The sequence below is a fragment of the Egretta garzetta genome, unplaced genomic scaffold, assembly GCF_000687185.1.
Source record: "Egretta garzetta isolate BGI_Z169 unplaced genomic scaffold, ASM68718v1 scaffold440, whole genome shotgun sequence".
Lineage (NCBI taxonomy): Eukaryota > Metazoa > Chordata > Aves > Pelecaniformes > Ardeidae > Egretta > Egretta garzetta.
In genome coordinates this window covers 571,235-583,256 of record NW_009258293.1, presented here as the reverse complement: position 1 = coordinate 583,256, position 12,022 = coordinate 571,235, and the positions used below count along the sequence as shown (strand labels likewise).

The window sequence follows — 12,022 nt, the reverse complement described above, 5'->3', positions numbered from 1 at the left end:
CCTCCCTTGCTCCCCTCGCCCCTTGCCCCGGCGCCAGCCGGGCCAGCAGCCCTCGGAGCCACCGGCATGGAGGGCTGGGCCGCCCCCGCCCCCCCCCCTCGCAGCCACGCCAGCCTTCACGTGGGAAGTCGGTATTCCTGGTGAAATCACCTGTTTCTGAAATCCACGGTGAAGCCCATTTGTCCTGACGAGCCTGTGACATCAGTGCCTTTCTCCATGACACCATGACTCCACGGATCGCCAGACTGGGATGTCACAAGCAGAGACTCCGAGCAGAAGTGAAAAAAGAGCAACAAAGCAACGAGATTTGGGATTTTTAGGAAAATCTCATCAATGACACTAAATAATGCTTCCTCCCCCCCTGAAACCAGCAAATACACACCCCCCCCGATTTACATTTTTACCGTGTTAAGACAAAAACCCCACTGCTGGTCCCAAAAGGGTTTGTCATGGGGAAGAGCTGGTGGAAACCTTGGTGGCAGGGGTGGCCGGGCGGCTTGTGGTGCCTCGTGGTGTTTTTTTTTAAAGACAACCTTAAAAGCAATCTCAGGAAACAAAGCACTGTCCCAGCGCCTCACCGGAGCCCTTGGCTGCTGCGCCAGGAGCGGGCGCCCAGCCCGGGGCCAGCGGCATCACCGTGACTGCTGGTCCCACTGAACTGCTGGCTGCCTCCTCCCAGCGAGCCCCCGCTGCCTGGAGCCCCTCACCCGCCCAAGCTGCACCTATACACGTACATATATGCATATATATATATGCTTATATGTATGTCTCTATATACCTGCTTGGAAGAGGCACCGTTTAAGCCAAGGAGCGTCGGCTGCCCAGTGTTAACCCCTGGGAGGGGAGCGGAGGCAGAGACCTGTGCGGCTTCCCCGAGGTGGCAAAAGCACGTCAAAGCTGGTGGTGAAGGAGTGCTGAAGAGGAGGCCAGAGTGGAGAGGCTGAAGTAAGGGCAAAGAAGGACCCAGAAGAGGCTGCAAAGGGACAGGACAGGGCAGGCCTGGCAGTGGGGCTGGGTGAGGGGGTCGCTGCAGTGGAGTTGTGATGGGAACGCCACCTTCCCCCACTGAAAATTGCATCCTTTCCCATGAAGGGCCAAAATCCATCATGGGTAACGCTGGTTTTTAATGCAAATCCCTCCCCTCCCCATGATGGACTCATTCTGCCTTTCGAAGACACGGTCCAGACTGTTACTGGCTCCAGCACCAGCTGAGATGGCTCCAAACCCATCAGAAGTTTGCTGATCCGCCCCCCCAGCTCCCTCCCTTTAGGGACTGGTTTTGCACCCTGTGTTCCCAGGAAGGTCTGGCCACTGCGTCCAGCTCACAGCCTGGATTCCTGCTCTTTGAGGCAAGAAATGCCCCCACACCACCCAAAAATGCTGATTTCACAAGCGTTTCTTCCATTTGCTGTTACACCCTTAATAGCAGCTTGGGGCCTGGGTTGACGGAGTCATGGGAAGCCCAACCTCAGACAGCTGATATTTATTAGGATTGTTTTTAAATGAGATTCAAACTAGAATGAACCCCTTTATGAGCACCAGCCCCCAGCTCCGGGAACCTGGATCACAGTGGGGGCCAGCTGATGGTGCTCACCTGCAGCGTTTGTCTTTTGCTCCGATGACATGGCATCCCCAAAAGCACAGAAAGCAGGAAAACCCGATGTCAAGTATCTCCTTTCAGCCTTTCAGTTCTTCCAGGCCAGTTTCTTGTTTCAAGTCCTCCCGAGACCCGGCACCCTCATTGCATGAGTGATGTGACAGCTCCTGCCCCCCCACCCAGCCGCAGCAGCCGGTGCCCGCCAGGGTGAGCACGGTGCTGGGCCAGCGGGGACGCCGGGCCGTATCCTGTACCTGCCATGCTGGTGAGGTCCGCTGCTTTTTCAGCCTCTCTGGTAAGTGTGGTGGCACTGGAGCTGGTTTTCCACAGCTAGAGGTTTATCAGCAGAGAAGGAGCGGGCTGGGGACCCCAGCCCTCAGCATTGCCCACCTCTCCTTGGGTCTCACCGCAATCGCTGTCCCTGGCCGCTGAAACTAAGACCACGCTGGAGATTGCCCTATTTCACCTCTGGTGTCTTCTCAGTGAGGAGCCTGACAACTCCCTGACTCAAGGGGGACATTTACATCCTTTGGCTTCCTGGGCTTCACGGTCAATGCTTTTGGTTTTTCCCCCTGAAGAGATGCATGGTACGCACCAGGAGCGTGTGTTTGTAGGGACGCGGTATGGGTGCTAGTGAGGGCAAGCGGGGGCTGAGCCCAAGCTCTCAGGGCTCCGATGGATGTCCAACGAGGTGCTGCCTTCCCCGTGCCACTCCTTCCCGTGCCGCTGGATGCTGTGCTCTGTGGCCACCAGGCAACAGCGTTACAGGAGGCATTGTTCTCTCTAGCCCAAATATACATCATGAAGCGGATGAGCCAAGCATCTCCTGCCTCCCAGCCCATTCGCCATTGCAACTTCTCCTGTGTGTCTGAGGTGCCGCCAGCCCCTCCAGAGCGCTCCCGAAATGAGAGGCTGGCTGCCATGCCATCACCCCTGGCAGCTGCCCAGGGAAGGTGGGCTGGAGGGCAGCAAGGCTGGCGGGGAGTGGCACCCCGGGGCGCAGCCGCCTGTGTCTCACCCACAAGGCCTTCCTGTGCCCACCAGTCCGGTTGCAAATGGTAACACCGTAGGAGAAACCCCTCATCAAAACACTCCTCTGCATCCCGCTCATCTGTCATGAGCCAAAGCCCTTGGCTGTGCCCCCGGGGGGCTCTGCACAGTTGTGGCTGCCAACCTCCAGCTCCCAGCACCCATTTCAAATGGCTGATGCTGTTGTTCCGTCCCGGTTTTTGGAAGCAAATGCAAACTGTTTCCTTTTCCTTTCTTCTTTCCGTGCCAGTCTGAGAGCTCTTTTGTCACGCTGTGCCCAGCCAGCACAGGACATGAAGCAGAACTATTATCACACTTTATATCAAGAGTATGTTTATAAAGGATTAATAAATTATTGCTAGTGTTTTCATGAAGAGGTTAACCCAGAGTCCTATCATCCCGCAGGTCAACAGAGTGCGCTTATCACAGCGCCTGTGGGGTCCTGCGATCTCCCCCCCTCATTTGCACGCTCGCTTGTGCATTGAAGTCCGATAATCACTGGTTAACCCCACGCCAGGTGACCATCCAGCCACCAGTGTGCCCACCCCTCCTCACGCTGCGGCAAAGGTGTGTTCGGACTGCACTTTTCCGAAGCCCGGCCACACTCCTCTCCTGCCCAGTGGTGAGGACAAGACCCAGCCTGATACCAAATCTCCTGCCCAGTGTTGCCAGAGCAAGAAAACCCCTTTACAGTGGGGTTGCACATCTCCTCCAATCCTAAAACAAATGAAAGGTGCTTAAAAACTGCGAACTTCTGCGTGTGCACGCATGTGCATGTGTCGATATTTCACCACACTGCGCGGGTGTGTGGTCGGCTGTTGCAGGGTGCAGGTTGGAGTTTTTTAGGGGTTTGTTGGTTTGGGTTGGGTTTTCTTTGCACCCTGTGTTTTCAATTTGTGATGAGTTGTGTGATGCTCCCATCGGGAAAGTGAAGCAAAGACAGCACTGGCTGGCAGGGAGGCCCTGGGGCTGGGGTCCTGCTGGAATGGCTGGGACGAGCCTTGCTTGCTTTTCCTTACTTGCTTAGGGGGAAGCTAAAGCATGGCCTCAGGGATGAACAAACCAATGTCCTCAGGGACGAACAAACCAATGTCCTGGGGTCTTTGCAAATCTGTTCTTTCCATGCTTCTCTGTTTGAATGTGGGGTTTGTTTCTGCCTGTGAGGCCTTTGGTTGCATGGTCCTGAAGGATGCTGCGGGGATGTGGTTGGCCATCTGGCATTGGCGGGAGGCTGCTGCGGGCTGGAAGGGCTGGACAGGCTCGATGCTCCAACACAGCGGCTGCGTGGAAAAGGAGCTGTGGCCATTTGTGAAGCCACTCCTGAGCAGTGGCCCCTTGTTGTTCGCCTGTGTCCTGAAAATTCACCTTACAGCTGCTAGAATGCAACTGGCCCCTCCTTGAGCTTGTTTGTGAACAAACAGGTACGGATTTCAAGCAGTGAGCCCCCGAGGATTTGGAAGGGAAGCAGAGCTCTGCAGCTGGCCCAGCTCCCACCGCCTCCCTGGGATCAGAAGGCAGCCGGGATGGGGGGAGCTGTCAGAGCGATCGCATGGAGAAAGGCTGATGCAGGTCATGTGGGAGGAAATTCTTGTATTTCTTGCAAGGAAAGCATAAAAAAAAAAAAAAAAGGAAAAAGGAAAAATTCCCTGGTGGAGAGACCTGGGCAAATGTCTGTCCAGGAACTGCCAGCTTTGCCTGGGCAGCTTCCCAGCCCTATGCTGGCATTGCAGCAAGGAGCGGGGACAGACAGGCAGGCCAGGGTGCAGGGCAGGTCTAAAGCCACATACCCCCGTGCGACCCCACCCCCCCGGTGCAGCACCCCCGAGGCTCTGCTTGCCACACCATGCAGAGGCAGGCCAGCAGCCACGGCATGGCACGTGCAGAACACCTCGCCATCAGCTGCAACAAAGTCCTTTCCCTGAATTTCAGCTCCTGCCTGCACTGCGAGGCCAGGGGGAGCTGCCAGGGGAGGTGGGTGAAGGTCCTTGCCTCCCAACTCTGAAATGCATGCACAAACATGTTTTCCAAAAAACCCTGCTGGAAAAGCTTGGTCTGGAAGGAAAATGATTCTTTCCATGGGAATCGGCATTTCTTTTTCATCATGGGTAACACAAATGCACGGCTCATCCCAAAGATCACCACTGTGGGAATCTTCACTCTTCCCTCAGGCATGTTTCCACTCGATAGGTAATTCTGCATTTGCATCTTACTGGTACCTTCTCCTCTTCTATCCAACCCCACCGGGGAGAAAAAACCCCACTAGATGAAAAAAAACCCCAAAACACTAGCTGTCCTGTCATGCCAGTCAGAACAAAAAAAAGATGAAAAAACACTCCAGCGAGGGTCTGGACTTGCATCGCACGGCTTAGCGGCTGCTCCTGTGGAAGACAAATACCAGTTCCAGTGCCCTGCATAAAGTGGAAATTAAATTGCAGGTGGATTTACTGAAAGACAAGCAAGTCCCCGAAGATGAAACCGTGTAATAATTAGAAAACATCCAGTAAAAAGCAATAGGACCTCTCAAGGCAAGAAAAAATGGTTCTCAGCATCCATCTGTTGCTGCCTGCCAGATGGCGGCACCGAGCCCCGCTCCCCCGTGCCAGGGATGGGAATGATGCCGCCCCAGAGCCTTCCTGGAGCATCCGGGTTGAAAAGAAGAGGCCATCCATGTCCAGCTGGTGCCAGGGTGCCTCCCCAGCCACCAGGGATGGTCACCGGCCACTGTTCCTGCAGGCAGCACAGATGTGCCTCCCGCTCGCTGCACCTCCTCCACTGTCTGCACTCAGAAGTAGCTGCTGGTGGCAGGAGGGACATGCCAGCACCCTGACATCTCCTCTGGTCCTCAGAGCTCCCCCCAGGACCTTCTCCACTGCAGGGCTGTGCCTGGTGACCTCCTCGGCACAGCTGCTTGCAGGGAACGGAGCCCAAGGACAGACACCCCGCCACAGCGCAGCCCCTCCGTCCCAGGGGACCCCCACTGTCGGAGCAGGCCCTAAAGGGGGTTCATTGCCTCAGGGCTTGTCTTCTTCAAGGGGGAGATTTCCATCTCCCCCATTTCTCTCAGATCTGCTCCATGCAATGTCAAAGTCATGAATAACTTCCCAGTGTCTTCAAGGGCTCAGTCCTCGTCCCGCTGATGTGACCAGAGCGGCTGCCGCGTCATGTGAACATGGCTGCAGAAGCTGGGTGAAGTGGTGGGAGAGGCTCTGCAGGGTTGGCAAGCCCCTCTTTTGGCTAGAGGTGTCCTCAAACCCGCCAGAGGTGCTGCTCTCTCTTCCACTCGACCCTGGGGTGCTGGTGGTGGGACAGGCAGAGGCAGCTTGGGCAGGAGTCTTCCCACAGCCCCCCATTCCGTGCCGTTCATCGACGCGCCATCAGCCTTGCTTTTCACATCTTAAAGGCGAGCTGTGTCATGAGCTCAACTCACAACGCCCTCCTTAGAAGGATGAGAATGACAAAGATGAGCGGCTTCATTTAATAACAAAGATGGCTCTTACCTGTAGGCCCTTTTAAAATCCTTTTTTAGGGAAAAGGAACACGCAGGTGTCCCCCTCTCAGACTGGCTCTGAGCTGGGGGTGCTGCTTTTCCAGCCCCACTCCTGGAGCAAGGGCAAAGCTCTGTTGGGGGGATGCTGCCACACGTCCTGGAGCATGGCAACGCCATGCGAAGCTCTAGCTCTGTTACAGCTGACCAGGAAAACCCCTCTGCCTGCCACTCTGGTTGTGTTTTATCACCTGGGGGCAGCGGGGGCGGAGATTTTATTCCTTACAAATGGAGGGGGAAACCGGCACTGTGAATTGTAAGTGCAGCTTGAAAATGGGTGGCACGGGGGAGCCGAAAGTTTCTCTGCTCTTCCACACTCACTTCATGTACCCGCATCAGGGAAGCCGGGAGCAGCTGTGCCCAAGTCTCACGGAAATCTTACCCTCAGCTTTCCATTGACACCATTATGCTTCAGGAAATCTGGGGATGAGGGCACAGCACAAGGCAGAACAGTAAAATAGCAACATTTCCTCTTGTACCATAAATACCCGTGCAGAGCCACTGAGTGCTGCAGTATTTTATTTGTGTCTGTTGACCCTGGGCATTCTGCTTGCGAAACCCATCCAGGCACATTGCCCGTCTCCATGCTGGCCTGACTGTACATGTGCCTTTCACCCATTCCCATGGGCCGTCATCTTTTTTTTAACACCACTGCAGAACTTGAATAAATCAGTGAACTACACTTAAAAGTCCTATGCAAGAGACAACCGGGGAGTCAGTTTTCGGTATTTCTGTCTTTCTGTGTTGTTTTGAAAGTGGGCACTGGGGTTCTCAGAGCAGCCTAACAGAATTAATGCCCTAGAAAGCATTTAGCTGCGCTTTCTTTTTTAAGCTAAAAAGATTTTGTATTTCGGATGCTAAATCTCTTAGGCAGCTTTGAAAAGCTCAGCCTAAACCCCAGCTCCTCACCAGTTTGTGCATGGAGAGTGAGCAGTAGCGGCCAAAGGAGCACCAGTGCTTCGCCAGGACAGGCGGCGTGGACAGCACCTGGGGTTTCCTTTCAAGGGAAAGGAGAAGAGAGCGCTGCTGGGTCAGAAGAGTTTGCCTTAAGCCTTCCCCAAAATGCTTCGGACAATGTTACCGTCCCGGGCCGCCTGCCCCACGCCCACCACCACCCTGGGGCAGCCCTGGTTGGGGTGCTGCAGGGGACCCACGCCATCCAGCAGCCCCCCAGGCTGCTGTTCTCTATCATCAGCCGTGCTCTGCTGAATGCCTTACAACAGTGGGACAGCTTCCACACGGGGGCTTTGAGAAGAGGGGCGGGGGGAAAAAGCAAAGCCCCACGTTCTTCTACATCACCAATGCTGTAGGACTGAAACATGGCCCGAACCACGGAGCTAACAAAATGTGTCCTCTTTGTGTGTTCCGTGGTAAATCAGCATAAGCAAGGTTAGCAGAGAAAGGGTGTCGACATCTTGTAGGACGTTGTTTAAACATTTGCCGTGTGTCAACAGCCTGAAGGCCACAACTGCCTGGAATACGTTGCGTAGTGTGCCTGTGTGTATGTAACCTGGTTTTGGTTGGTAGGTTGTAATGCTGTTTTTTTGACTGAAAAAAAAAAATCTAATATAAAGGAAAACCACAAGAAATAAAAAAAAATATATTTAAACTCTATTTTATGTGTGTTCCTCTAAAGTCTGCAAGTAAACCTGCTTGCAAAAAGCTTTGCTTTTTTTAAAATAAGCTTCTAAAAGTCCACGCTGTAACTACCAGAGACAAGGCACTAGGAGAAAGTCCCCTTTGAAGACAAGGATGCACCCGGGAGGGGATGGTACAGGCGGAGCTGTTTGAGGGGTTTTGGGTTTCTTTTCCATTACCAAACCCTGACCCTCAGCAGGTGATTGCGAGGGCTCAAGCGGATGCTGACTGCCCTGTGAAAGGGAGTCCCGTGTCAGCCCATCCCCGTGCATCGGCTGTGTCTTCAAGCACACACCCCCCCAGCCCGAGCGGTTCTTGCCGCCCACCCTAGTGCTGCCTCTAAGACGATGAAGGGCTTGGAGCCTCTGACAGGCGAGGAGAGGCTGGGAGCTGGGACAGCAGGGAAGGCGCAGGGGGATCCCACCCACGTGTGCAGATACCTGATGGGGGAGCATAGAAGGCGGTGCTGGATGAGACACACAGATGGAAGTAAAAGAGCCGAGAAATCCCACTTAAACGTAAGAAAACTCTTTCTTGCTGCAGGGGCGTTGACCACAGGAGCAGGCTGCCCAGCAAGGCCGAGGAGTCTCCACCCTTGGAGATACCCAAAGTGAGAGCGGGCACGGCCACGAGCTTTGGGCAGGGGCGGGACAGGGCTTCCAAGCCCAGTGGCTGCGCCAGCTCCTCTGGCAGAGCAGAGCCGAGGGGTGCTCTGGGTGTTACACCCACAGGCTCCGGCTGCTGGGAGAAGCACTTCAAGGAATTTTTAGGTTAGATAGCTAGAATGAAAATGATAGGTAAGAGCAAGCTTTGATAAACCTTCTCACGGGAAAACCAAATTTGGCAGCAGGAGATGAAACACCCAGGGTCACTCAGGCTGGGCCGGACCCTGGGAGGCCTTCAGTCCAACCTCAGAGCAGGGCAAATCCCAAATTCAGGTTGTGTTGTACAGGGCCTTGTCCAGCTGATGCTTGAAAATCTCCAGAGAGCAGAGGTCCTGCCACCTCCCTGAGCCCTGGTCCAGCACCCAGCTCTCCCCAGGGGGAACCTTCTATTCTATCCAGACAGAACCTCCTCTTTCTCCATTTATTGTAGTGACATCCCCTCCTCTGCAAGACCCTGGCTCCATCTTCTGCAGTACCTGAAAGGGCGATGGCCACCTCCCTCCACCTCCCCGCTTTGCCCTGGTGCTCCCAGGCCCTGGCCACCTCGGTCACCCGCTACTGCGTCCTCTCTACGTTACCAAGAGCTTTCTTGCCTGTGGGGGGGTGGGGGGTGGAAAGCGGGTGGTAATATTCCAGGTGTGGCCTAACAAGTGCCAGGAAAAGGGGAACAATCACTTCCCCTACCCGCTGGCTGCCCTCCCGCTGGCACTGGCCAAGTGAAGGTGGGGGTCAATAACACCACCTGGAGGATGGAAGTGGCAAAGATGGGCCATTTCCCAAACTGCTTCCCCTTGGCTGTGCCTCTATAAATGTGCAGGTATGGATCCATGATCCCAAAGGAGCGGGTATTTTTGCGGAAGCCAGCTTCGCAGCACCCCCTGTAAAGCAGGTGCAGGGTGCGGACCCGGGAGGCGGCAGGGTTCCTGCGCCAGAGCCTGACTTTTCCAACACCAAAGACACAGAGCACCCAAACTGGGGCAGCGAGGGCCCAGCCACCAGTCTCACTCAGTGTGTGTCACCTTGTGCACAAATAGGCAATTCGGCTGTGATAAAAGGTGACGATTTGTATTCAGTGACAACCTGTGTTTAATCAGCCTCTGATATGCACAAGCAGGTTTTTAAATTCCATGAAAGGCGAAGCACCCGTTTGTGCACAAAGTGACAAGCAGCTGGGCAGCGCTGGCTTCCCAGTTCCGCATGGTGAGAGCTTCCCGGACAACGAGGCTGACCTACTTTCCACAGCAGCACGCACACGCTGACCACCGCCGCCGGCAGCACAGTTATTGGGAGGAATGTGCTCCGGGACACCCCATTTCAGAACACGGCATTTTTCTCAGCCATGTTTTCCTGCCAAACAGCTTTTTTCATGGGGAGAGGCGTCTTCTGGGCCTCCTCGCCAGGCAGTCATTGCCCGCATCCTGGGCAGGGGGCGGCCTTTGCGCCATTCCCTGGCTTTGTGCCAGCAGCTGCCCCGGTCCATGCAGTTGCGGTGAAACAAATTCCTTCCCAAAGCTCCGTATAAGGAGCTTGCAGGCCCAGATCTCTACATAATCCCTTCAATCTTCCTGTTTGGAACGATGCTGCCGGTGGTGCTAATAATACTGCAACCCAAATTACAGGACAATAACATTTATTTCAAGCATGAGGGATTCCACATTATACAAACCCTTAAATTCATTTTTTGTTTTGTTTGTTTGTTTCACTGGTCCGTTTCTACAACAAATACATCAGCTCTACTATATAATAAAATTATTTACATTTCCAAACGAGGTGGGGTTTGTTTATAAACCCTCTTACTGCTATTCACATACAGTACTTAAACACCAGCACAATACATTATTTTAATACCTAAAAATGACAACCCTGTATTCTAATTTGTTTATGAAAAGTGGAAACAAATAAATTTACAGTCGTTTTGCCCTCCCCCTCCATTCCATACAAACCCATTACCCTAATGTGCCAACCCTGGACTTCACATCCTAAATCCAGGGGGATCTAGAACCTGGGGTTTATATCTATTTATCTGGGTTTTAGAAAAAAAAAATCATTTGTTGGGAACAGTATAATATTAAAATGACTTACTGTACAGAATTTTATTTAAAAAAGAAAAATCACAGCTCAAAATCGCTATTGGTAAATTCACACTCATTTACAAGGTTCATGTTTCCATGCAGTAATTTACTTGGATTTTCTTCTTTTTGACTGCATTGCACTGGCACTCGTTTCTGAAATCAAGAGAAGAAAAAGAGCATGGATACGGAGTCGGTAAGCCATTCCCCGGGGGCGCACAGACTGCCCTTCTATTTTTCCAAAATCACACCAGAGCGGGAAGCTCCGAAGAGCAGGATTTCCATGGAGCGGGGCCTGGCCTTGGCAGCATGAGCAGACCCTTTACCCTGACGGCAGCACGGCCACTCAGAGTGCCCCTGGCTTCTCTTAGGACGCTGTTTCTGAGGGCGACAAGTTTAACGTTTATCAAGGTCTAACATAACGGCCGTAAAACTGAGAGCCAGGTATTTTTAACTGTCATTAACTTTAGCTCCCCGCGGGCCACAGCTCACCCAGCTGTTCCATGGAAGGAAGCCTCCGTGGAACAGCAGCACAGCGCTGGGCAGCAAACGCCTCGGTTGGACCCAGGCACCATGGAGATGGCGACACAAAGAACACTCAGGACGGCACTTGGGAGGCTGCCATGTGAGCCAAGAACCCTGTGGTCTGAGTCCTCGGACAGTCTGGTCCCTGGGAAACGAGGCTCTTGGGCACACACCCTTGCTCAAGTGAGAACAGCTCATGCAGAGGACACAAAGCACCGTTGGGCGTGGCAGCAGAGCAGCCCCAAGCACCTGCAGAAGCTGCAGTGCAAGCAGGGGACATTTTCAGTGCACTTACCAAGGCACTAAGTTCCCATTTCAGAACAAAAAAGGAAAAGAGTAAGGACCAAGGGTATTTGCATCTTTAGATTTCTTTTTAAAATGTGACTTTAAGTGGTAGCAATGTATCTTTGGCTCTTTAGGAGACTTTCCCTAAGCCACCAGAGCTGCGTGGATTTTAAGAGTCAAAACAGAAAAAAATTCCAAGACACCTTAATCTAGAAAAGCAATGGTACAATGCCATGGCTGTTAAATGTTGTATTAAAAATAAATAACTAACATTTAAAAATTTAACAAACTTGAACCTACAGTAAATGCTGAAACAGCCCTTGCTGGAAAGGTGCTCCAAAAAGTGGAAATGCCGAGACAGAACCAGTTTTCAGCAGGGACGACTTCCAGCCGCCGGAGCCCCCCCAGGCAGCAATAGCAATGGTACAATGCCATGGCTGTTAAATGTTGTATTAAAAATAAATAACTAACATTTAAAAATTTAACAAACTTGAACCTACAGTAAATGCTGAAACAGCCCTTGCTGGAAAGGTGCTCCAAAAAGTGGAAATGCCGAGACAGAACCAGTTTTCAGCAGGGACGACTTCCAGCCGCCGGAGCCCCCCCAGGCAGCAATGCTACTTTGAAGTAGCATGGCCAGTGGCAGGCCCCTGCCACCCCTCCTCCGCCG

At 53.1% G+C, this 12,022-nt stretch overlaps 2 protein-coding genes across 2 annotated transcripts in view; one reads left to right on the top strand and one right to left on the bottom strand.

The window, feature by feature from the left end:
- The window catches only part of LOC104125345 (tumor protein p53-inducible nuclear protein 2), a 16,074-nt gene extending 6,881 nt beyond the window's left edge, over window positions 1-9,193 (top strand). Inside the window, exons 4-5 of the mRNA XM_035893329.1 lie at window positions 8,352-8,418; window positions 9,110-9,193. Of these exons, the coding sequence (XP_035749222.1) occupies window positions 8,352-8,418; window positions 9,110-9,193 (151 nt within the window). The remainder of the gene's footprint in view (window positions 1-8,351; window positions 8,419-9,109) is intronic.
- A 917-nt stretch (window positions 9,194-10,110) lies between these two features.
- NCOA6 (nuclear receptor coactivator 6) overlaps window positions 10,111-12,022 on the bottom strand; it is a 38,414-nt gene continuing 36,502 nt past the window's right edge. The window contains 1 exon segment of the mRNA XM_035893087.1: window positions 10,111-10,698. Within this exon segment, the coding sequence (XP_035748980.1) occupies window positions 10,652-10,698 (47 nt within the window). The 3' untranslated portion in view covers window positions 10,111-10,651.